At 48.6% G+C, this 25094-nt stretch overlaps 2 protein-coding genes across 5 annotated transcripts in view; one reads left to right on the top strand and one right to left on the bottom strand.

The window, feature by feature from the left end:
* Positions 1-13099, top strand: part of DDX17 (DEAD-box helicase 17) — a 21107-nt gene extending 8008 nt beyond the window's left edge. For 2 of the 3 annotated variants that reach the window (XM_019835568.3, XM_045062362.1), the window contains exons 6-13: positions 981-1122; positions 1481-1641; positions 1729-1901; positions 2221-2331; positions 2455-2516; positions 4183-4242; positions 8415-8657; positions 10054-13099. In XM_019835568.3, coding sequence (XP_019691127.3) covers positions 981-1122; positions 1481-1641; positions 1729-1901; positions 2221-2331; positions 2455-2516; positions 4183-4242; positions 8415-8657; positions 10054-10559 — 1458 coding nt within the window. In that variant the 3' untranslated portion in view covers positions 10560-13099. The remainder of the gene's footprint in view (positions 1-980; positions 1123-1480; positions 1642-1728; positions 1902-2220; positions 2332-2454; positions 2517-4182; positions 4243-8414; positions 8658-10053) is intronic. The other variant, XM_045062361.1, reaches the window with a different exon arrangement.
* On the bottom strand, positions 13097-25094 carry KDELR3 (KDEL endoplasmic reticulum protein retention receptor 3). 2 transcript variants are annotated; one of them, XM_019835585.3, is made up of 5 exons: positions 24783-25094; positions 20354-20454; positions 15718-15876; positions 14824-15076; positions 13097-14046 (listed from the first exon to the last, which is right to left on the bottom strand). In XM_019835585.3, the coding sequence occupies exons 1-5, from the start codon at positions 24892-24894 to the stop codon at positions 14006-14008; spliced, it is 666 nt and encodes a 221-aa protein (XP_019691144.1). In that variant the 5' UTR covers positions 24895-25094; the 3' UTR covers positions 13097-14005. The 2 variants fall into 2 exon arrangements, with proteins under 2 accessions (XP_019691144.1, XP_003989310.1); XM_003989261.6 differs by having other exon boundaries at positions 24804-25090.

Raw genomic sequence — 25094 nt, 5'->3', positions numbered from 1 at the left:
GTATGAAATGATGTCACTTCTCTGCATGTCAGTCAGATTTGGGGTGTGTATTCTTTGTGGTTAAGTAGTATTTCTGTAAGTGTTTCTGGGGCAGGATGATTTTCTGGTTTGATTGTTTTCACTTAGTACAATTTCCTGTAAGTTTTGTGTAGTGGGTTTCAAACATTTTGAATGTACATTCTTACTTTTTTTAAAAAAATTGAGGGGTGCCTTACTGGCTTGGCGCAATCAGTAGAGCATGCAACTCTTGATGTCAGAGTTGTGAGTTTGAGCCCCACGTTGGGTGTAGAGATTACTTAAATCTTTAAAAAATTGGGCTCGCATTTGATAATGTGTTTACAAACAGGTACGTCTCAAAATATTCGCAAAAAGAAGTAACACGTTACTTTGCATTATATGATAGATACATCATGTATTCCATATGGCTAATAGAATTAGCTTTATTATTGTTAGCTAATACTTAACGGGTCTGTACACAAAACAGGAGTCATTGATAACCATGTATACGATACCTATTTAAAAGAGTCCTAATTTTGTATTGTTTTGAGTGTTCTAGAAGTCATCATTGTTTTTGCCTTATGTGTCTGGCTAAAAGTTTAAACTGGAATTCAGAAAGTGTCTGCTTCTTTCTTATTTATCTCTTTTTACTAATATTTAATCCGTGATTAAAGCCACTTGTTCATTTTGTGAGTTGTTAAAACTAGGTGATAAAATCTGTAAATCCACTTAAATAGCAATAAACTGTAATGAATCCTGTATCAAAAGTAAACCATCATTCCATGCTAAATACTATCACAATTGCTAAATATTGTCACAATTTTTTGCCACACTCAGGTGCACAGTCTTAAACTCTCTGCCTTCTCTCCCCATCATGTAATTTTTAAAGTATCAGATTAGGCAGTAGAAAGAATTAGATAACCTTTTTGTTCTTTTTCTTTTTTAATTTGGGAGAGGTGTATTAATGTGCATGTTTGTTTCAGTGTCTAGTTCTGGCTCCTACGAGAGAGCTTGCCCAGCAAGTACAGCAGGTGGCTGATGACTATGGCAAATGTTCTAGATTGAAGAGTACTTGCATTTATGGAGGTGCTCCTAAAGGTCCCCAGATTCGAGACTTGGAGAGAGGTAATCTTTTTTAAAATTAGCACGTAAGAATTTTATCAATTTTTATGAATGAAATCGAAGAGGAAAATAGTGGGTCCTTGTGGGAAAAAATTCAGTATTCCAGCAGGTTAGAAATTCTCAGGTATGGTTGAAATGCTATTAGGGGAAAGTTTAACATCATTAGAGACAAACTTGGTGGAGATTTGAGAATTACACGTTAAGTGTCTTTACATCATGCTTTTCCAGGTATGGTGTTAAATGTAGCTAGTGCTCTGTGGTATTGAGCGCAGCCACTGGAGCTGGTGCTTCTCAGTTTGTTGAGGCTTGGAGAGCGTATAAAGAATTCTTAGTTGACTAGATCTGTGGTTTTGTTTTATAGGTGTCGAGATCTGTATAGCTACTCCTGGACGCCTGATAGATTTCCTCGAGTCAGGAAAGACAAATCTTCGCCGATGTACTTACCTTGTACTGGATGAGGCCGACCGGATGCTTGATATGGGCTTTGAACCTCAGATCCGTAAAATTGTTGACCAAATCAGGGTGTGTGAAGCTGATGGTCTGCCGTCTTTATGCCTAGTGCCTGTTGCAATCCTTAGCCTAAAAGAAAGCTTTTTCTTTTCCTGGTAGCCTGATAGGCAGACACTGATGTGGAGCGCAACCTGGCCAAAAGAAGTAAGACAGCTTGCAGAGGATTTCCTTCGTGATTACACCCAGATCAACGTGGGCAATCTGGAGTTGAGTGCCAACCACAACATCCTCCAGATTGTGGATGTCTGCATGGAAAGTGAAAAAGACCACAAGTAAGAGAGATTTGACTGTTTGGGTGCTATTAAACCTTTCCTAATTATCCTCCAAAATTAAAGCATTTGAGAAGCCTGACATTTTTTGAGGCCCCAAAACATCAAAAGCATTACTAGCTTTCTTTATATCATTCATCAGAGCACTGTCCTTAGAAGCAAGGATTCCGGATCCTTAGTTGTGATAGTTACCAGCTGTATAGAACATAATGTGAAAAAAAAGTACCGTAGTTTTGGGGAGTTATGTTGTAGACCTCCCTTCTACATAGTGTATGGGGAGGCCTTCTCTGAATGACTGCATTTTTGCTCGTCTTGTTTTCAGGTTGATCCAACTCATGGAGGAAATAATGGCTGAAAAGGAAAATAAGACAATAATATTTGTAGAGACAAAGAGACGCTGTGATGACCTCACTCGAAGGATGCGCAGAGATGGGTGAGTGCAGCGCTGAGGTAATTAGCCTCAGGTTTTATATTTATAGTTCAGTAGGAATTTTTAAAGTTTAGATTTCCTCTTTTTTAAAGATTTTTGAAATATTGGTTACTTTTCCTCTGACAGTTGGCCAGCTATGTGTATCCATGGAGACAAGAGTCAACCGGAAAGAGATTGGGTGCTTAATGGTGAGTTCAGAACTAAATATTGTCCGTACTGTTTCCGAGATGGGCACGCTTTCTGTAAAGGACCAGGTAGTAAAGATTTTCTGCTTTGCAGACTCTATGGGGGTTTGTGTCGTAGTCGTTCAGGTCTTATGTTACAGCAAAAAGATGGTCGAGAACCACATGAAAAAAATGGTCTGGCTGTGTTGCAGTAAAAGTAAAAATAGATATTGCCAGATTTGATCCATAGGCCAGCGTTTGCCAAACTCTGCTCTTGTTTATTAAATATTAGGGGCATTTTTGGCATATCTCTACTGTCCTTTAAAGTCAATAATGCGGGCTGTTTACACTTTTTCATAACTTACACCACATTTTCTTTCATAAGGTCTTTTTTTTTTTTTTTTTTTTAAGCTTATTTTGAGAGAGTGAGAATGTCAGCAGGGAAGAGGGAAAGAGAGGGGGAGAGAGTGTGGGGCTCGAACTCACTGTGAGATCATGACCTGAGGCGAAACCAAGAGTTGGACACTTAACTGACTGAGCCACCCAGGCGCCCCTAAGGTCTTATCTTTAAAATACATACGTTCGGGGCGCCTGGGTGGCGCAGTCGGTTAAGCATCCGACTTCAGCCAGGTCACGATCTCGCGGTCCGTGAGTTCGAGCCCCGCATCAGGCTCTGGGCTGATGGCTCGGGGCCTGGAGCCTGTTTCCGATTCTGTGTCTCCCTCTCTCTCTGCCCCTCCCCCGTTCATGCTCTGTCTCTCTCTGTCCCAAAAATAAATAAAAACGTTGAAAAAAAAAAATTAAAAATAAATAAATAAATAAATAAAATAAAATAAAATAAAATACATACGTTCACCAGCCTGTAAAGCTCCCCAAACCCTGTACTTCTGGAATTTTTATGGAGGCTTTATAATATAGGCCTAATTGATTATTAACTCGATCTCCATCCTCTCCTCTGAGGATGAGGGGTAGGGCTGAAAGTTCCAAGCTCTCATAATCATGGCTTGGTTTTCCTGGTGACCAGCCCCCATCCTGAAGCTTTCCAGGATTCCACCAAGCATTGCCTCAGCACAAAAGATACTTCCGTCACCCAGGATCTTCCGAGAGACTTGGGGTCTGTGTGTCAGGACCTAAGGTCAAAGACTAAGAATAAAAGACTCTCCTAGCATTTCTGTTTACAAGCGTTTTAGGAGCTGAGTGCCAGGAGTTGGGGGCGGAGACGAATACGCGTATTTTCTGTTATTTCACAGAGGAAAGTAGGGTGCCTCCTTTCATTTCACATCTTTTAAAGTTGTTTCCTTCTCCCGCCCCTTACTTTTGGTTTTATTTCATGTGAAAGGTAACTTCAGTGTCATAATTTAAGGGCAAAAAATTCTAGCTCATTTAAATTTTGTTACAAATTGCTGTTACAATTTGTTACAAACATAGTTTTAACAGTCTTTTTCAGTAGAGGTAGCTTTTGGTCTGTTGCCTCTCTGCTAAAAGTGAGGAGAGTGAAGATTTTCAAAGAATTACTGTTTTCCTTTGAATTTAAAAGAGCTTGGCGTGTTCTTGACACCATCACTTGAAATTTAACATGGTAGAGTGAAAAGGCCAGATAGCTAGGAATGTCTGTGTGGTCATTTTTAAAGATAATCATTTGGCCTTGATTGTATAACTTGGCTTTCGTGGTACTATTCTTGTTTTGCAGAGTTCCGTTCAGGAAAGGCTCCCATCCTCATTGCCACAGATGTAGCCTCCCGTGGGCTAGGTTTGTATAGATAGGCGTCTCTGTCAATGGTATATGTATCTTTTGGTTTAAAGATTTCTTTGTCATTTCAAATTAGAGTCGTGTATACATGTGTTTAGATAAATATCTAAAAGAGAAGAACACAAAGTGTGATAATTTCCCTTCCCCCCCACAACTTTTTTTTAACCTTGGTGTTTTTTGTTTTTTGTTTTCTTTTATTTTCAAAGTCTCTTCCTGCTCCTGACAAACAGGCTTTGGTCTGCAGCAAGGCCTAGGCATGACTATTCAAATGGTTAGAGGGGACAGGAGACATTCAGTGGAACAGCTCAGCTTTTTCCTGGTTTTATTCTGTTTTCTGGCTGGATAGGATGAGTCTGATTGAACCTAACTTATTAGAAGCTAGTTTTGGCAGATACTCCCCTCCCCTCCCCTCCCCTCCCCTCCCCTCCCCTCCCCTCCCCTCCCCTCCCCTCCCCTCCCCTCCCCTCCCTCCCTCCCTCCCTCCCTCCCTCCCTCTCCCTCTCCCCCTCCCCCTCCCTCCCTCCCCCCCCATTTCCCTCTCCCTCTCTCCCTCCCTCCTCCTCCCCTGCCCCTCTCCCTCTCTCCCTCCCTCTCCCCCCCCCCGCCCATATAGGCATATACATATATATATACACATGTGTATATATACATATATATGTATGTGGAGTTCCGATTCCATGAATGCTAACATAATCTTGGTATTTAATGAGTCCATAAATATGTTATCATTCAGTAATTAGATCTGCATTGCCCAATTTTATTTACTGAAGTAAGATAATTGTGTACGCTCAGTTGTCCCCTCCTCCCACCTATGCTCCTATCATCAATGTGCTGTCTTCCAATTTAAGAACTTAACTTGAAGCTCATGTTCTTTTGGAGGTTTCCACCCATTATGATTTAAATTTATAGAACTATTTTGTGGTACTTGATCCCATTATTTTCTGAGGTACACAGGTACATCTCGAAATTTTTATATTAAAAAAGATGACATTATGTCTGTCACAAAGATATTTTTAAATTACTGACAGGTGCTTAATTTCTTGCCCAGTAAGGTGAGAAGTACCATATTCCCTTGTAATGTGTAGCGTAAAGAGAAAGTGTTCAACCGGAATACAAGAGAATGAAGGCTTTTTATACATTGCATTCATCATTCCCTCCTTCAGAGGTGGTGGCCTGCAGCCATGACTGAAAATTGTCTCTGCCCTCAGAGGTCATGTCTGGATCTGTGCGGTTAGAACTTGGGCCTGTTGGGAGAAGAGGCTGAGGCCTGAAAGCAGTTTACACAAAAGCTTTCAGTGATGGTGGTTTTTAAACAGGCTTGCTATGTGCTGGTAGCTTCTTTGTGCATCTTGCCTAGACAATTAAAAATACTTCCTCCCTTTCCCCTTGCATTTCTAAACCAAATCAATTGGCTACCATTAGAATAACTTAGACTCTTCATCCCACCCCCACTCATCCAAGTGAGGGGAGAGGGAAGGTACCTGAGTCTGTTTCTTGTTACTCAGCATCAGTGCTTGTTTTGGGCCCCTTTGTTTGCTGCCTTGTAAAAATCAAAAGGAGGGGGAAAACCCACCAAAATGGCAGAATGCTGACCAAGGTCCTACAAGATCCTGGAAAGTGAAGGCTTCTACCTCATAGACAGGGGTGCAATTTTCAGCTGAGTCACCAGGCCTTTTTTCACTTCCTGTCCAGCGATGGCCTCTTAAATGTTCCCTTCAGGTAAGTTCTTCAATTCCCATAGTTTTATGATAGTCGTCCTCAGGAAACCACTATTCCCTTTGCACTGGGATATTTTTAATTTTTCTTTTTCTTTTTTTTTCGTTTAAACTACACACTGTTAAACTAAAAGTATTGAATTGATTTTGTTTTGTTTTTTAACAGAAGCTTTGATATCAGCTGCAGATCACTCAGTACATGGCCGAGGCAAATCTACATTGGCCCGAAGCAGCTCTAGATGAGCCTGTTGGCTAGTCTCAGTCCCTCCCAATTAGTGATTGGGAGGGGTTTGTCAGACAAAAAGTTGTTATCCCGGGCAGCTGGCCAAAACATTAACTTTTCAGTGTCTTACCCTGCTACAGCATCTCCTCTAAAGGCAGCAAGATCATATTGTGGCAGTGCGCAGACCAGATCAGGGCAGGCCTGACTGGAGAAAACCAAATTCTGCGCTTGCTCTTTGGTGCCCTCAGCCAGCTCTGTGTGCACACACACAGGACCCCTTTCTAGGGTGAAGAACTTGCAACATGTCCGTCCCCTATCGAACCCCTCCAGAAATACTCCCGACTAAAAGTTTCTGAACGGTTGACTCCAGTCCCCAGTGCTTTCTGCTAGGAAAGCACACGTCTGTGCCTCCAGTGCAGTAATTCAACTTGCTCTGCTGCCCACGGTCCTACACCGTGGGATTGACTCTGAGGAGCATTACCATAGGTCTGAAGATGTGGTCCTGGAGCGTAATTTCCCAGCCCTTCAGCCCACATCCATCCTAGCCCTGGCAATTTTTATTTTTCCTTTGTTGCATCAACGACCCTAGCCGGAGACTCACGCTGCCCCCTGTGATAACTGCCTTCTCGTCTTTCTGGTGTGATTTCAGGACTTTAGGGGTCAGTAAAGACTGAGGAGCCTTTATCGTAATAAGAAACAGACATAATGCCCCTTTCTTCACAGGCCCTTTAACAACAGCTGAATTTTTTTTTTTTTTTTTTTTTTAATCATCTCCCCTTTCCCCTGAAATTGATCCAGTCTGGGCAATAGATGCAGTCTGACCCTTTGGATGTAACTTACATTTTTTAATTAATTATTTTTTTCTACAATCACCCCAATTATCCTTGGGGGAGGCGTTGGAGGACCTGAAATTTTTACCCGAACCCAGGTTCTCCGGCGCTTGGCAACCAAATGGGGCTACAGAGAAGCATCTAAGCCAGTTCACAGAGCGAGCGTGTGTGGGGACTTCTCACTGCCACGGACCCTTGATGCATGCTCCCCGCGCTCCAGTGGTCCCGTGTCAGAAGGCGGAGTTTTCGAAAGGAGGCCGCCAAAAATAAAAGGCAAAGAGACGGGATCGGCTGCAGCGGTTTCCCAAAGGAGGAGGGAGTGTGCATCGGTCTGGTAACAAACAGAGAATGTTTTTTAATTATTTATATCACAAAAATCTGTGTTTTATCTAGGATATTTTCTGAATATTCTTTGTAAAATGCAGATTTTTTTCCACAAAACATTAGGATTCTTTGTTATATTAGACTTGTTTGTTTAAGTAGGTAAAAATCTACATTTAGCTGAAAGCATTACACTAACATTTACATACTTGAAGCATTAGGAGGTTATTCAACCCAATTCCCAGCAGTGGATAGAACATTAAACTTGTGTCTCAAGGTTTCATGGTTTTTCCCACCCTCTTTGGCTATTTTAATTTCCCAGGTTATGTAGACAATCTTTGACAATTGAAGCAAGTACTGAGTTGAAATAACCTTGAGTTGAGCAAAAAAACCTCATTTGGCAGAGCTGGGCTTGGTAGTACAGTGAAATTTTAGTGTAATGTGCTCTTGTGGTAATTGAATGGGGAAAGATAATTCGGATATTTTGCAAAGGAAAATAGGTGCCTACTGTACTTTGGCTCTGATCAGTTTTTTAAGTAACGAGAGCAAAAATCCTTTTAATCTATTCTGATTGAGTCTCCTTGAAAATGTAGTAAAGTATATATGAAGTTTCTTTTTTCATTTTGCTCTGTGACTGGTTTAAAGGTAAGTTTGTTATATTACTGGTAGATTTTGCCAGGCTTCTCCCAACAGAGTAGAAGTAATTTGATCTTGTAGCTTACCGGTGGTACCGCTTTTTTTTTTACATTTCCGGTTTTGAAAAGGAGCTGGAATTCGATACAACTCCTGCCAGTACGTTGGTCAAAATAAAGAGGCAAGAGTTCGGGGGGTTGAATGGGATTCCATTAGGATTTCATAGCTGATAAAGATGCCGCTTCCTGTGCATGTCCCAAGAATCAGTAATCCTCTTTTACTCTGTTGGGATGAGTCTTTTTTTGTTCCTGTTCAGAATGGTTACTAACTTGATCTTCTTTCCTCTTGCTGTCATCTGCATTCGTGCTTCCCACCTGTTGTTGGCATGTCCTTTACCTTCTCTTTCCCTGCCACATCAACCTACACACCGATTCGTCATTGGCCTCGAAGATGTGGAAGATGTCAAGTTTGTGATCAACTATGACTATCCAAACAGCTCTGAGGATTATGTGCACCGTATTGGCCGAACAGCCCGTAGCACCAACAAGGGCACTGCCTACACCTTCTTCACCCCAGGGAACCTAAAGCAGGCCAGAGAGCTGATCAAAGTGCTGGAAGAGGCTAATCAGGCTATCAATCCAAAACTGATGCAGCTGGTGGACCACAGAGGAGGCGGCGGAGGAGGGGGTAAGGGTAAGTCCTGGAGTTCTCCAGGTACTGCCAAGGTATCTTTTTGGGCTCATTGGGCCTTTTTTTGGTTTGTTTAAGTCCTGTGAAGACTTTTAAGCGTTACTGAATAACAGAGGATAGTGATTAATAGGTTTTCATAATTGTTTCTAAGTAAGACCATGTGATTGGGGCGGGGGGGGGGGGGGGGTGGAAGCTGTCATGTTTGGCCTCCTAGCAGCATGGTATTTCCATAGACAGTAGTATAAAACTGACTTTTGTGTTGTGAAGTATATGGTGCATGTTCAGAATTAAGGTGAATTACGGTTATTTTTAATACCTTCAAAAACTTTAGTGTATTAGGCTTTCAGTTTCTCATGTGAAGAGATCAGTAATTTTATATCATTTTGTGGCAGTAGAAACAGGTATAGTTAACGAATATAAAAATTGGATAGTTCTGGGACACCTGCGTGACTCAGTTGGTTAAGCATCCCAACTCTTGATCTCAGCTCGGGTCTTGATCTCAGGGGCATGAGGTCGAGCTCCGCCTTGGGCTCCTCACTAGGCATGAAGCCTACTTAAAAAAAAATTGGATAGTTGCAAAATAGGCTAGGGTCATAGCTTCTGAAGCTATGGTATTCTTTTGGTATTCTTTTGTCCCAAACTTAACTGCATGCTAAAGCTCTGTGTCTGAATTACCTGAACGGTTTTTAAAATACAAGGTTTTTTGGTTTATTTGTAAGTGGGTTTGGAATTGAGCCTAGGAACTTCAAGTTTGTGAGATAACTTTGACGCAGCTAGGCCCACGGAGCAACGTACGAGCTGGTGTGCGCTAGTAGACGGTCCTCGTAGGGTCATACCAACTTGGCTGCTTATTATCTTTTTGTTTTTAATGTTTGTTTATTTTTGAAGGAGAGACAGAGTGTGAGCAGGGGTGGGGCAGAGAGAGGGAGAAACAGAATCTGAAGCACGCTCCAGGAGCTGAGCTGTCAGCACAGAGCCCAGTGCAGGACTTAAACTCACGAGCTGTGAGATCATGACCTGAGCCCAAGTCAGACGCTTAACTGACTGAGCCACCCAGGCGCCCCACTGTCTTTTTATTTTTAATCTATGGTAAGTCACCTCAACTTCTTTACCATTGTTGCTACATTTGTAAGATTGTGTCTCTTAATAATCCTCAAAGAAAAGGATTTACAATGGTGAGAAGTTGAATGTCTTTTCGTGTTTACCATTCTTTTGAATATGTCCTATTAAAGAATCAAATGATGGGTATATTTTAAAGTAACGGATTTGGAGGCTGGCCTGGGTAAAAATCAGATCAAGAAAGAACGTTGACTGCTTTTGTACCTGGTAGAAGTTTTTACACGTGGTCGTGTGTGGACTGTATTTCTGGCATTAAAAACTCCTCGTGTCCTCCCATCAGGAGGTCGTTCTCGATACCGGACCACTTCTTCTGCCAACAATCCCAATCTGATGTATCAGGATGAGTGTGACCGGAGGCTTCGAGGAGTCAAGGATGGTGGCCGGAGAGACTCTGCGAGCTATCGGGATCGTAGTGAAACCGATAGAGCCGGTTATGCTAACGGCAGTGGCTATGGAAGTCCAAATTCTGCCTTTGGAGCGCAAGCAGGCCAATACACCTATGGTCAAGGCACCTATGGGGCAGCTGCTTATGGCACCAGTGGCTATACAGCCCAGGAATATGGCGCTGGCACTTACGGGGCTGGTAGCACCACCTCAACTGGGAGAAGTTCACAGAGCTCTAGCCAGCAGTTTAGTGGGATAGGCCGGTCTGGGCAGCAGCCACAGCCACTGATGTCACAACAGTTCGCACAGCCTCCGGGAGCTACCAATATGATAGGTTACATGGGGCAGACGGCCTATCAATACCCCCCTCCCCCTCCTCCCCCTCCCCCTTCACGTAAATGAAACCACTCGAGTGGTAGTGACTTGCGCAGACTTAACTACATTTAAAGGAACGCTGTCTTTCCCTTTTATTTCTCTTCCCCTTTTCTTTCTTGTTTTTATTTTCCCCCCAACCATTGTGATTTGTCTTTCATGCAGATTAGTTAGAATTCACTGCCAGGTTTCTTCTGTCCGCCAAAATGATCCAGTCTGAAATAACAGATTTTGTAAAAACATATATATAGCCGACTGGAAGAGATTCTTTTTTTTTTTTTTTTTCCCCAACTTCTTGCATGTTGAGGATACTTGAGCTATTTTTCATCTTAAAAGAAAAAGTAAGGTATTAGGCCCTTTTGTGGGAGCCCATTTTTGTTGTCCTGAGTTGGGGGTAGGGGGGGAGGGTAGAGGGTTGAATTCTGCAGAAGAAGGTGGCATCTGTGCTTTAGATTGCTCTCATTACTGGGTTAGAAAACCAGGAGGGAATTCCCTGCACATTCTGTGATACTTTTTAATGTTCCTTGGGCCTGATGAGTATTTAAGACAATGCACTGGCCATTGTCATTTTGGCTGATTGCTCGTTAAGTGCATTTGACAGTTAAAAAAATTCCTAATTGGTTTTGTCTCCCTTATATTCTGCCTTGCCCCTTCCCAATTACTGAAAAATAACCATTTTAGTCAGGTTAGACATTGAATTGCTGAGTCTGAGTTTCTTAAGTGTGTCTTTTAAAAACCCCAAGTGTTTATTGAAATGGTTAAACGTAGCATCTCGGCGTCTGGGTGGAAGCTGCCTAGTTTTCTTCCCCACATAACCAGGGACCATCTGTGAAATTCATTTTCCAACTAGATAGTTGCTCGGGGCAGAATGAACGTAAATGCTCACTGAAAATTTATTAACCAGTTAAATAATTTAACCAGTTACATATGCGTTCACCTGCAGTGTAAAAACCACTTTTAATTATAAACAGTATACTCAGTGGCAAAGTTTCTTTTTAAACTCCGTATCTATAAAGCTAGAATAAAAGCAACTCTTGCCAGCTACTCTGCCCTTTCGGCCAAATTCTCTTGAATAAAGAACCTTCGGGGTCTGTTAAGAAAGAACTCTTAATTCTCTTCATACTCTTCTCTGCAGTGCTTTGTTGTAACAGCTCTGGGATGCACATTTTCTTCAGCATCCTTTTGCACTCAGCTTTTTACAGGTAGGTAGTGCTTAAGAGAAGTTACAGAGGACTAAAGCCTAAGTCCTTTCACTTTTCCTCCTTCCGAAGGTAGGTGAGTTTGTCCCCTTTAGAATGATACTGTTTAACTGAGACTTCCTGTAGCACACGGGCCTAGAAAGAATTCTCTGCCCTTGTGGTCACCGTAACAGGACAGGGAAACCAGACAGCCCCAGAAACCTCTTCCATATCCAGTGTTGGACTATTAATTTTTTTATGCTATTGGTACCGTTCATTAACAATGTAGTTAAAGGGGGAAGGCTCCACTGCGTCCTTTGGCTAAGGCCTGAGGGTGCTTGCTGGTTTGTAATATCTAAATACTTGAGGTTCTTTTGTTTTTTTCTTTTCTTTTTAAAATTCTTCAGGGAGAGAGAAGGGATGGTTTCTGAGGGGTTCTGAAAAGTATGGTTGAATGTGCAACATACAGGTAGGTTGTCAGCATAAGCTGAAATCTGTGCATGTGAGAACTTTGACGTGTCGTCTCCCCCCAGGCCCCCCACACTTTCTTCTTCCTTTACTTCTCATTTTTCCCCCCTTACAGAAGTTGAGGCCGAGGGAGGATGGTAGGCACAGGAAAACTTGGGCAGAACTGCTCTGTGCTTTCAAACCAAAGTGCCCCCCGCCACAGAAAAATTTTGAGCACTGACCAGTCCGTTGTAGACATTTCTTTCTACATCAGACTTGTGACTATTTTTAAACGGAGGTGCCACTGTAAGGGGTGCCATTTACTCTCTCGCAGGTCGTAAAGCCTCCCTTGGTGGCGAAGGCCTCTGGGCCCGCAGACGGCATTTGGTCTGCCACTCGCTTCCCCTTTTCCACCAGGGATATTGTGGTCATAAAGTCAAAAGAACAGCATATCCCGAATCTCAAAAGCTATCGTGGCCTGAGCGCAGCTGAGATCGAGCAGAGTTTTTCCTAAACGGCTTTAGAGTAACTCTTCTGCCTCTGCGTCTGTCCCTCATAATTCAGGCTCTGCCTTTGCTTCAGAACATGAGCAGAAGAGTCCTCGTGTGAGGCTAGTTACTGCAGTCACGGTCGAAACTCATTTAGGGAAAGGATTTCAATATTAAGCTCTGGGGCTGCTTCTCCCCAGTTCCTCCCTAACCATTCGTTGTGTGGACTTCTCTCATCTAAAAGGTTGGTGGCTTTTGCTCGGGATCAGTGCTCTATTCATGTTCTTGCTGGTCTCTGAACACATTCCTGTCGCATTAAGACTTGAAAGATTTGTAGATGTGTGATGTTCAGGCACAGGATTCTAAGAGCTATGTTACTATTCTTAGTTTGTCAATTGTCCTTTTGATACCATCTTGTTTTCTTTTGTAGGTATAAATAAAACACTGTTGACAATAAGGTGTGAGCTTTTTATTGCTTAAAACTTCTCTGACCACAGGACAGCGGTAGTTGCCTTAGGGTTTTTATTCGCTTCAAGACCAAGTTTGGGGCGTGTTGGGTTGAGTGGTAACCTTAGCACCTAAAAACGTGGACGGGAGGTGGGGTTGATGGGTCTTACTGGGAAGATTTGAATCCCAAAGCAACGAGGCAGGATACCTAGTAGGTTAAGGCTTCAGCATTGGTTTCCTCACTGATAGAACGGTCCTCATGGTAGCAGTACCCACCTAGGTTATTGCTTGGGTTTAAGTACTCCGTGTGGAGCTGCCGTAGCCGTGGCAAGACGCAAGGCCATTTTCGAGCTGAGGCACACAACTACTGAAGTCTGGCCGAAGCTGATCTATTTGGCTTTTGTCTGGCTTTTGGAGGCGGGTTAGAAGTGAAGTAACGACACTTCATCCCTGTGAGACCATCAGCTTTGTATCCCTGCCTAAACTTGGTCTCCTGTCTGGGAAGTGCAAATCGCCACAGCAGCCTGCGTTTCTTGAAGTCTGGTCTTTGGGGGCATTTGTCTTCTACACAGACATCTTTCCAGGTGGGACTGACTGTTCCTTAGTGGGAGGCTCACACTAGGGCCATAGAGAGCAAGGTTATTTCACCCGTATATGGGTTAAGCACCTAAGATTTCTTGATGTCCAGCTGACAGGCACCATGCTCGTATAATTGGCCTGGGGTTCTCACTGCAGCTATAATTTAAGGGAGAGATTGGTGAGAACGTCTTCTACGTAGATCAGTGCTCTGCTGAGATATCCCCACTAAGCATTTTTCTGACTGACATTAGGCCTGAGTCCTGTAGAAGTCGTCCAGGAGACTATTTCAAAGAGTATTCTGTGTCCTCGTGAAGGCGTAGAACCATCTGTGGGGCCCTCAAATTGGCATTGGAAGACTTAACTTCTTTCCTTTAAGGACTAGGAGAAAATAGAGACGAAATGAGAATTCACCACACTGATAACTCCCTTTTAACTACATAACCTTAGGATCTCTAATGCCCAGTCCGCAGTAGCTACATGTTACAGCCAAGGGGGAAGCTTCATCACAGATTACCTACAGACTCCCTCACCCCTAACGCCCCACCTATGTTCCTGATCCCACTCTCCCTTAGGCCACAAATGCAGTTGGCCTCCACTTCGGTTTCACATCTATCCAGTTCCTCTCCGCTCAAGATTGCCCACCCACTGGTGACCTCTTCCAACAACCACACCTGCCCCATAACAAGTCTCCCTGCTTCGGCCGCCCTTCACTCTGCCCAGCAGCTGCTGGCTCTGTAAATGAGCCCTCCGGTGGCTGCCCTGTGCGACGCAAACCCATTATTACCCTCTGATCTCTCCAGGTTCATAGATTCTGAACACGCTAGCCTTTCTGTCCTTTAGCACACCAAGCTGGTTCCTGCCTTAGGGCTCCTGCACAAGCTATTCTGGAATGTTCCTTGTATATCTTTCTAACAAGCATTCTGTCCGATGTCCTCTCACAGTCGACCTCTCTATGTACATCATGTGTGTCCGTGTCCTGGTCTGTAGTTCTTCATGGTGCTTGTTTCTTAACAACACTTGTTCGTCTCTTCCCACTGAAACAAAAGCACCACGAGGGGCAGAGACTTGGAGCTATGTCCACTTCCCAAATTCCCTCAACTAGTGAACGGGTGACACCTGCCAGTGCCGGCAACACTGCTGTGGCCGCGCACCTACCTTTGGTCACATACAAGTAGAAGAAGTCACAGTAGAAGATGGTTTGTACTACTCCAGACACCACTGCAATTTGGTCGTAGAAGTTCTCAGTCTGGTACCGCCTGATCCAGTTAGCCAGGTAGAGTGCCCGGTACAGCCCGAGAAAGAACAGGTAGTGAGTAGTGATGGTCTCGGCCTCTCCGGTTTTACTGATCATGAAAAGCTGGGGCAGGATGGCCACGGATTCCAGGTAGATCGAGAAAGTCCAGAGGATCTGAGCCAAAGAGGGAAGAGGCCGGAGGAGGCTGATCAAGACCAAGAAGGGGGCCATCTCTTCACAAGAAGGTAATTACTAAAATGTTCACGGGACAGGATATAACGAAACAAAAAAGTTCCCGAAATGTAATCCATTCCACCCCCTTTGCCCTGTAAATAGGAAATATTTGAAAAGTTCCAAGTAAACTGCTTTTCTTTCACATCACATGGACGTTTTCGAACATAATTTTTTAATCGGAGCAGAACTTTAGTGTATAAACTCGCCTTAATGGAGGCCATAGTTTCTCACAATGCATGAGCATCGCAAGTTCGTGTTTGTTGGTCCACAGCCCAGACTTCCTGAGTTACGTTCTCGGCCTGGACTGTGCTCAGGTGTCCACCTTTGGGACAGAAGTTCTCAATAACCATAAGTGGTGCTGTGATGCCTGCTCCGTTTATCCACAGGACTATTTGGATGCGCCCATTTCCAAATGGAGTCGTGTGAAGAGCTTATTACCGATTTCTCAACTAACAACAATATACGAGCGATGGTCACGGTTGCACCAAAACACAAGCCCAGACCTTACAAAAGATCAGAGGGAAGGATGTTCGGCAACGTGTTTACCCTTAGCAATTGGTATTCCGCGTCCCTTCACTTACCTCCAAGGGAGTGAAACTGTAGTTCTCAAGGAAGGAGAGACCAATGACAGGGACCAGAAGAAATTCCAGGCGGAACGTGTCATTCTCACTGTCAAATGTTTTCCGAAATTTCCCATAGATCATGTACACTGTGACGTAGGCACAGAGGAGAAAAACCACCTAACGAGGGAAAGAGCCACAGGGGAATCCAGAATGAAGTCATTTCCCACTCTATTGGCTGGGCTGCCAAGCTACCTTGAGTTGGGACCAGCCTAACTAAAGGGCCAGTGCTCTTGCCCCAAGGGGGAAGAAGTGAAATGCGTACAATTTGTCCGGAGTCATGGCCCTTGATTCCGAAACTAATGACTCTTTTGTTAAGTAACTCCTTGCTTCTAATTAGGACCACTGGCACTAACCGTGTGAGGACCCAAAGGTGCCTGGGCATCTCCTTACTGGAGAGCCTCAGGCAGGAGATGGGGGGGGAGGGTTGGTCTCTGTCGGGGGATTTAGCAGTGGCATTCCAGGGCTCTTAAATGTCAAATTCCTAGATCTGCATCAGTGACCTGTGAGCATTCTTCCACTAGAACTAACGTCCTTTGAATCATTTGGTCATTGCTCCTGCGGAAAAGCACTCTCTTTAAAAAAAATTTTTTTTTTAATATTTACTTTTCAGAGAGAGAGAGCACAAGCAGGAGACGGGCAGAGAGAGACGGAGACACAGAATCTGAAGCAGGCTGCAGGCTCTGAGCTGTCAGCACAGAGCCCGACGTGAGGCTCGAACTCACAGACCGCGAGATCATGACCTGAGCCGAAGACAGTCACTTCGACACTTACCGATTGAGCCACACGGGCACTGCTCTTTTTTTTAATTTATTTTGAAAGAGAGAGCAAGTGGAGGATGGGCAGAGAAGAGAGGGAGACAGAGTCCCAAGCAGGTGCTACACTGTCAGTGCAGAACCCAATGCAGGGCTCAAACTCACGAACCGTGAGATCATGACCTGAGCCGAAGTCAAGAGTCGGACACTTAACTGACCGAGCCACCCAAGCGCCCCAGAAAAGCTCTGCAGTAGCCGTCCTCCAGCATGTGACGTTATGGTTTGGCCTCTAACTTTCTAGGCCAGAGGTTCTCAACTTTGTGCATCAGAATCACATAAGTAGCCACCTTTCCCCCCCCTGCCCCCAGAGTTACTGATTTAATAGGTCTGAGTAGGCCTGTTGTATTTCTAGCAGGTTCCTATGTGATGCTGATGCTGCTGGTCCAGGAACTCACTGGCCTAGAGAACTCCTACGTGAACTTCAAAACTCAGTTTCTCACCAGAAGGAGGCAAAATACACTTGGTGTCCCCATAGCTCCACGGGAACATATACGATGTCCCCCATAATCACATGCTCTGGAAATGTCTGTGTACCTGGTCTCTTTCCCCCATTTTCTGTAAGCGGGTCCTGACTGTCCTGTCCACCTCTGAACACCCAGCCCCTAACTCAGGGCCTGGCACAAAACATCCCGGAATGAATGAATGAATCAATGAAGTGGTGATCACTTCCTCACTTCACCAATGCGGAAACTGGCCTCTCTGAGGCTTCTGCAACTAACTCATTCTACCACGCCAAGCGCTGGGTCCTCAGCCCCTCCCAGGACCGTTCAAGTCCGACCCTCAGGCAGAAAAATGAACCGAGCAGGTGGTGGTTGCTGTTTCCGTGTTGAATTTAAGCAGACTGTGATTTCAGGACCTCAGACAAGTTCACACAGTTCGACGCCCCACAGGCAACAACATCTTCCATTCCAGCAAGATGCCTGGAATCCCAAAGTCACATCCCTGATGTGGAGGAGAAAGTACCTTCTGGGTGCTAGGCGCTTTACCTAAATCATCTCATACAGTCTTCACAATAGCCCTGCGAGATCGGTAGAGTTCCCCATTACGTAGCCTTCCTTCCTTAAAAAGGGAACTGTTAGTGGGGCGCCTTGGGTGGCTCAGTTAAGCATCCAACTCTTGATCGCAGCTCGGGTCATGAGCTCACAGTTCATGAGGTCGAGGCCTGCATCGGGCTCTGCGCCAGGAGTGTGGAGCCTGCCTGGGATGTTCTCTCTCTGTCCCTCCCCTGCTCATGATTGCTTGCGCTCGCTCAGAAATAAACTTTGGGGGAAAAAAAATGGAACTATTAGATGATGTGCCCAACTGAAAACTACATTTCTCAACCTCCTTTGCAGATAAGGATGGTCAGTGACGCGCAGTCACTGGCTAGGGTTAGGGAAAGCTCTTTACAAAGGGCTTACCCAGATGGCAGGTACACTGTTGCTCTTTTTTCCTTTCCTCTTCCTTCCTGCCCAGAATGTGATGTGATGGTAGGAGCCCTGGCATCCATTTTGTGACCCTGAGGCAACCTTGAGGCTAAATGCCACATTAGGACTGGCTACATAACTTGCAGGGCCTCTTTAAAAATTAAAAATTTCAAGGGGTGCCTGGGTGGCCCGGTTGGTTGAGCATCTGGCTTCGGCTCAGGTCATGATCTCACAGTTCGTGGGTTTGAGCCCCACGTCGGGCTCTGTGCTGACAGCTCAGGGCCTGGAACCATCTTTGGATTCTGTGTCTCCCTCTCTCTCTGCCCCTCCGCTGCTCGCACACTATCTCTCAAAATAAATAAACTTAAACAAAAGGAGCTGCCATCCCAGCCCTGGATGGCCCACGTCCAGATTCCACATTATGAGTAAAGAAAAAATAAATCTTCATCTTACTAAAATCACTTTTTTTTATTTTTAACATCTTTATTTATTCTTGAGACAGAGACAGAGCATGAGTGGGGGAGGGTCAGAGAGAGAGGGACACACAGAATCTGAAACAGGATCCAGGCTCTGAGCTGTCAGCACAGAGCCCGACGCGGGGCTCGAACTCACAGACCGCGAGATCGTGACCTGAGCCGAAGTCGGACGCTTAACCGACGGAGCCACCCAGGTGCCCCTACTGGGACCACTCTTCTGTTAAGTCTCTGTTACCAGCATCCAAGCAGGAACGTTCCACTTCCCTGACTCTGAAACCCGGGCTCCTTCCACTAACCTGTGTTGCCCTAGAGTTAAGATGGCTGAGGGAGATGTTCCTGGCCGCTCGCTCAGTCGGTGGAGCGCGTGACTCTCGATCTGGGGGTCGCGAGTGCAAGCCCCACGTTGGGTGCGGAGTTTAAAAAGACGTGGGATGGGGGCGCCTGGGTGGCGCAGTCGGTTGAGCGTCCGACTTCAGCCAGGCCACGATCCCGCGGTCCGTGAGTTCGAGCCCCGCGTCAGGCTCTGGGCTGATGGCTCGGAGCCTGGAGCCTGTTTCCGATTCTGTGTCTCCCTCTCTCTCTGCCCCTCCCCCGTTCATGCTCTGTCTCTCTCTATCCCAAAAATAAATAAAAAACGTTGAAAAAAAAATTTTTTTAAAAGACGTGGGATGGCTAATTTGCAAAAAGCTCACCCCAACGTAACCTCCAACGGTTGTGGCCCGGGGCCCAAGACGTCAGAATGGGACCAAGACATTCTCAGTTTCCCCTGTGAAACGGGACCATGCTTCGAAGCAACAGTTTCCCATCACAAAGTTAAGTCCAAGTTAACCTGCGCCCTCCCCCAGCCCTCGGCGGCAGAGCCCCTGCCTGTCCCCTGAATACAGCAGGCTTGATCCCACCTGGGTGGTTTCTGAACCAGCTCTTCTCTCTGCTTAGAACGCTCTTCCTCTGATCGCCTCGTGGCTGGTTCCTTGTGTCACGCAGACCTTGGCTTACGTGTCACCTCCTCAGAGAGGCCCCTCCTGGTCACACCCCCTGAACATTTTCCTGTTCCTTCTCTATCACGTAACCCGGGTATTAAAACTTCTTTTATTATAACCAAAGGAGGGGCGCCTGGGTGGGGGCGGGGCTCAGTCGGTGAAGCGTCTGACTTCAGCTCCGGTCATGATCTCGCGGTCCGTGGGTTCCAGCCCCGCGTCGGGCTCTGTGCTGACGGCTCGGAGCCTGGCGCCTGCTTCGGGTTCTGTGTCTCCTGCTCTCTGTGCCCCCTCCCCCGCTTGCACTCTGTCTCTCAAAATAAATGAACGTTAAAAAACCGAATGAAAGCCAACGTCACCCTATTTTAATAATATCTGCATAACCTCACCCCTAACCAAAGTTCTGCTGGCCGTTTTATTATCTGTCTCCCCAGTGAGAATGTAGGTTCCGTGAGAACAGGAGCCTCACGGGTCTTCTTCAAGTACCTGGCTCCCAGCAGGTGCTCAAGAAATATGGGTATTTGTCAAATGCATGTCGGATGAATAACCTCTCTGCAGGCTCAGGGTACCAGGTTTGATTTTTGGCTCATTTTTTGGAACCGGCATAATAAAGCCACCCTTTATCGAATATTTGATATACGATGGCTGTGGTGTATTTGCATTTATTACCTCGTTTCGTGTTCACAACAGAACCCGCCGAGGCGAGTACTGGCACTGTCTTCAGTCTGAAGATGAAGTGCCCAGGGCCCAGGGCCTCGCCCAAGCCCAGGGCCCCCAGCGGCTGTCAACACAGTCAGGATTCCCATCCAGGTCTGCCCGGCTCCACAGCCCGTGTTCCCGAGCGCACGGTCTCGGTCTGCAGGGCTCAGGGGACCCCGCCACCACGGCCACCCCCCCACCCCCCACCCCCCCACCGCCCTCACCTTCATCACTGTGTTGTAGACGGAGATGAAGTTGGTGAACAGGTCCAGGTACCTGGTGGTGAAGACGAGAGCAAAAAGGATCTGGCTCTTCCCAGAGATGCCTGTAGCCAAACGAGAAAATGAGACCGGACTCCTAGGCCCCACGACACTCAAGAAGCCCAGTGCCCGGGGTCGCCCTGGGGGGGGGGGGGCTCCGTCCTGCAAGCGTCCAACTCTTGGCCTCAGCTCAGGTCTCGATCTCAGGGATCCCGGTGTCCCTGCGTGTGCCTGCCCGGATTTCAGCTCTGGAGAGGGTGTGTGTAGTGGTGGGGGTAGGGGGGTCCGGGCTTCGCTTCGCATCACCCTCACACTTCCACTGAGTCCCCAAAGTTCTGCCTTTTAGACGGCAACTCACTGAGAGTTGATTCATTAGGGAGACCAGAGCGGGCAGAGGAAGAAGCAGGGCCAGAGGACCATCCTATTTTATTTTCCACATTTTAAACATTCAAAACGCGGGGTGCCTGGGTGGCTCAGTCGGTTAAGCGTCCGACTTCGGCTCGGGTCATGATCTCATGGTGCGTGGGTTCGGGCCCCGCGTCGGGCTCTGGGCTGACAGCTCGGAGCCCGGAACCTGCTTTGGATTCTGTCTCTCCCGCTCGCTCTCTGCCCCTCCCCCACTCACGCTCTGTTTCTGTCTCAAAAATAAACATAAGAAATTTTTAAAAAGAAAATCAGTTAAGAAAACAAAGATTCAAAATGCTTTTTTTTTTTTCAGCGATAAAAGGAGTAACTATTTTTGCTCTTTGTAAAACAAAGCAGCTGGTCATAAAGACAGTGCAGAGGGTTCCCATATACCCGTCACCCAGCTTCCTCCCGCAGAACATTTACCAAAACTAAGACATTCACCCTCGTATGGCGCTATTGACCGAACTCCAGGCTTCAGTCAGGTTTCACCCATTTTCCCACTGACACCCTCCTCCTGTCCCGCGAGCCAATCCAGGGATCGATGCTGCATTTAGCGGTCACGTTCCTTAGTCGCCCTTCGGCCACTTCTGCTACGTCACGGAAGTGGGGGAGGCAAGGACAGTCTGGACACCTCACCAAACCATCCCCATCGACGGTGCCCGCGTGTCTGATCCAAAGGTCAACTCACCCAACCTCCCCAGAGGCGGCTGAGGACTGCGTTCAGAACCACATCCTTCCCCGGGCTTCTGCGACTGTCCTCATGGCTAGCTCACCGCCCCTGGCCGCGCCCGTCCTCACCACCTAATCATTGAGGGCTCCCCGGGCTTCTCCCTGGCCCCGTGCCGTCTCAGGGACGCCCCAGCTCCGGACTCTCCTCCGAGTTGTGACCCCTATATTCCAGCCTGACCAGACTCACCATCTCCCCGCGAGCCCCGCTCCTGTCTCCCCTCCTTCGAGAATGCCGCCATGGCCCCCAGGAAAGCGAGACCCATCCACCTCCACCGCCCCCACTCCCGTGCCCCTCGCCGGCCCAGCACCCTACCTCAGGGCTCCCACCCGTCTCCCCAAGTCCTTCCTTGCTGCTACCCCCACCCCCATTCCACTTGCCAACCAACGGGCTATTTTTAAAATAAAATTCCACTTAGAGCCCTTAAGTGGCTCCCAAATGCCCTTTAAAATAGAGACTCATACCCTCCTCGTGGCTCCTGAGGTCCCGCCCAACCTTTCCTGGCGGCCTGCCTGGCCCCATATCTCATCACTGTCCCCCTCAGTCCCTCCCTCCAGTCACGATGATAACATCTGGGTTTTACTCTACGTGTAACCGAGTGACTGGGGACTTTGGCACCCAGAAGTGACATTACCTGATTAAGGGCCCGCTTCCTTTATACGCCTGAACTGTGCCTTATCTATTTCTCTGGTGCTGCACATTTTGGGGAGGGAGACAACTGCTGACGCCCCCCAACGTTCTGGGGGGCACCGGGCCCCCGTGCCGGCTTTCCTGCCAGTGTGGCGAGCCTGAGCCCCACCCTCCTCATCTGTAAGATGAACGCCCCCCCCCCACACGGGTGGGACAGCACTGACTTGAGGCCTACGCAGGATTCAGTGAGGGTGTAAGTGCCCCCTGGGGGGGTCTGGGACTTGGACTTGAGGCAGTGGGGCTGGCTGTGGTGACGGAGCCCACTGCTGGGAGTGGGGCCTGGGGTCCAGGCGGCAATGCCGACCCGAGGCCAGCTCCGGACCATGCCTGTGGCCACCCCACCTCACTGAGCCCTCCCAGAGGCCTCTCCAGGGAGGTCCTCGGCGCCACTTAGGAGGGTCCAGGAGGAGGCAACCCCGGCGGGGGACAGCTACCCTCTGGGCACATGGCCTTCCTCCCCCCTCCCCTCTGCATCCTCAGCCTGCTGGGTTCCTGGGCTTCACCCACACCTCAGTGCTCCAGAGCCCCACAGTCAGGAGCACAAAGGTTTCCACGCTCCTTTGAAAGCAGTGAAACATTTCCACCGAAGGGAGCCAAGCACAGAGACCCGGGACAAGGAAGGGAACGCGAGCCGGTACCTGGCCAGAGTCCCCCCACCGCCCCGCCCCGGGGATCCACTGAGCACACAGCAGCCCTCCTTCCATTTGACGGATGGCAAAACTGAGGCCCGAGGTGACACAGGGAGTCGGTGGCTGGGTGAGACCTAAGCGAGGGTCACACCAGGCTCCGCGTCTCGGGGCAGACGGGGCTGGCGTCCAGGCACCTCACCTCCTCAGATCCCAGTCAGGCGTGTGCCAATCCCCCTGCGCGCGCGCGCGCACACACACACACACACACACACACACACACACACGCTTCACCGCCCAGCTGCCCTTTTTCTTTCCCCGTAGCACTTAGCACCTCTAAGAAACCGTATCATTTACTTGGCTGCTACGACTGTTGCTGGCTGGCACGTCTCCACTGCTAGAAAGTCCCCTCCACCAGGCGCGGGGCCCAAGTTGTCGGTGTTCCGTCTGGGGGGCCAAGGGCCGGGCGGGGCAGCGTGGGTTGGGGAACAGCGCCCCCTCCCGGTCATGGTTGCTCACTCCCGCCTAGGGCCCTCCGTGGAAGTGCAGGGACAGGTCCGAGCTAGACTCCCCCCCCCCCACACACACACACCGGAGCCCCTCGCAGGGCTCCTGCCTCACTTCCCCAAGTGGGAACTTGAGGGGCCCAGAGTGCCCATCTCTCCAGAGACTGGAAACCGGAATGGCCTGCAGGTCCAGGACCACACCCTCTTGTAATGCCTCCCGCCAGCACCCAGCCCCTCCTCCGTGGCCAGTACACAAGGGAGTGACCTGCTTCACGTCCCTTCCGAGCCCCCCTCCCCTGCTCCCCACACTTCCGCCGCTCCCCAGTCCAGACTCCCTAGCCTGACCGACAAGGCACTTTCACATTTGGACCCCCCACCCCTCTGCCACTCATCTCCCTTGTGGACCTCCCCCACATCGGGCTGCTAGCTCTCCCTGGGACAATCCCTGTGGGCTTTGGCACCCCCAGCACCCTCCACACAGCACACCCTTCCTGGTGACAGCCCGCCCATCTTCCAGGACCCAGCACAGAGCTGCTCCCTCCACCAATACTTCAGGGGTCTGCTCTCTGCCTCCTCGGGCCCCCACTCCGCCTGCATTCATCTCTGTATCCCCTGACCCCAGTGCCAAGCACAGGGTGGGCCCCTCCAGGACACCAGCGGGGCAAAGATGGCTGCAGGAGGCCTGAGCAGCCTTTTTGACGCACCGGGTCCTTTTGGCCACCAGCAGTCCCACCCTGAAACGTCTCCAAACCCCCCAGGGAGGGCAGCCAGACTGCTGGGCAAAAGGGGGACTTTTCCTGCCCTCCCGGGGCTTCTGCTATGGGGGCAGGTCCGGGCTCGCCAGGGCCCAGCCTGGTGTCCTTCCTGCCACATCACGGCCTCGTGTGCCACGCGCAGGGAGAGGAGGGAAGAGGGCCCAGCCTGAGGGGATGTCTGGAAGGGGCCGTGGAGAGTGGTGGGGGGAGGAAAGAGAAGCCCCTGAGAACTGGAGGCCAGTCCAGGGTGCAGACCACCCCCCCCCCACCTTCGGATCCCACTCTGGGCCTGAGTGAGGGTACACAGAGTCACAGGCCGCCAGCTCCTGAGAAGCAGAAAGAGCAAACTGTCCAACAAGCCAGACTAGCGGAAGCAAGAGGGTATCACCTCCTGTGCACCCCCTCCTCTTCCCACTGGCAGGGGTGGGGCAGGGGTAAATCACCCTCCCTCCAGAATCTCCGAGGGTCCTCCTTCTTTGATGGGGTGCACCTTTCCATGTTCTCTGGAAGCTGAGCTGTGCGAAGACAGTCTCAAGCACCCCCAGGCCGAAGTCCCCACCCTGAACGGAAATTCAGCAGCCCCCCACCCAGGGCTTGCAGGCAGGCGGCACCGGCTGGGGCCCGGGCGGCCCAGGCCCTCCCTCCCCCACCCCACCCCCCACCCCCCACCCCGTCGCACACCTCCGCCCGGACGACCCTCACCGGAGCAGCACTTGGACCTCCAGATCTTCCCCAGGAGCAAGATCATGGCCAGGAGATGGCTCAGGTCGCCGAGGATCCGGAACACGTTCATGGTTCCCCGGGCGGGCGGCCCCCACCCCCGCCCCCGCACCGCGCGCGGCCAACTCCTGGGAAACTTTCTGGCGGGAGAGGCGGCTGCCACGTCCCCGGGCCGGACTCTGGGTCCCGCGCTCCGAGCCCCGCGCTCCCCGCCGGCGCCGCCGCCGCTCCGCCAGCGCACCCTCGGCCGGGCGGTGACGTGGCCAGGCCGGC

The sequence above is a fragment of the Felis catus genome, chromosome B4 (genome assembly GCF_018350175.1).
Source record: "Felis catus isolate Fca126 chromosome B4, F.catus_Fca126_mat1.0, whole genome shotgun sequence".
Taxonomy (NCBI): domain Eukaryota; kingdom Metazoa; phylum Chordata; class Mammalia; order Carnivora; family Felidae; genus Felis; species Felis catus.
Note: the sequence above shows the minus strand (reverse complement) of the source record. Positions and strands in the feature narration are given on the sequence as shown.

What these genes read in the sequence shown, in the direction of transcription:
- KDELR3 (XM_019835585.3), bottom strand. Translation starts at nt 24,894, where the DNA reads ATGAACGTGTTCCGGATCCTCGGCGACCTGAGCCATCTCCTGGCCATG. An exon ending in TGAGGGTCGTCCGGGCGGAG is followed by an intron (nt 20,455 to 24,782) that starts GTGTGCGACGGG and finishes GTTTGGCTACAG; the next exon opens with GCATCTCTGGGAAGAGCCAG. An exon ending in CTACTTGTATGTGACCAAAG is followed by an intron (nt 14,047 to 14,823) that starts GTAGGTGCGCGG and finishes ATTTTCTCCTAG; the next exon opens with TCCTTAAAGGAAAGAAGTTA.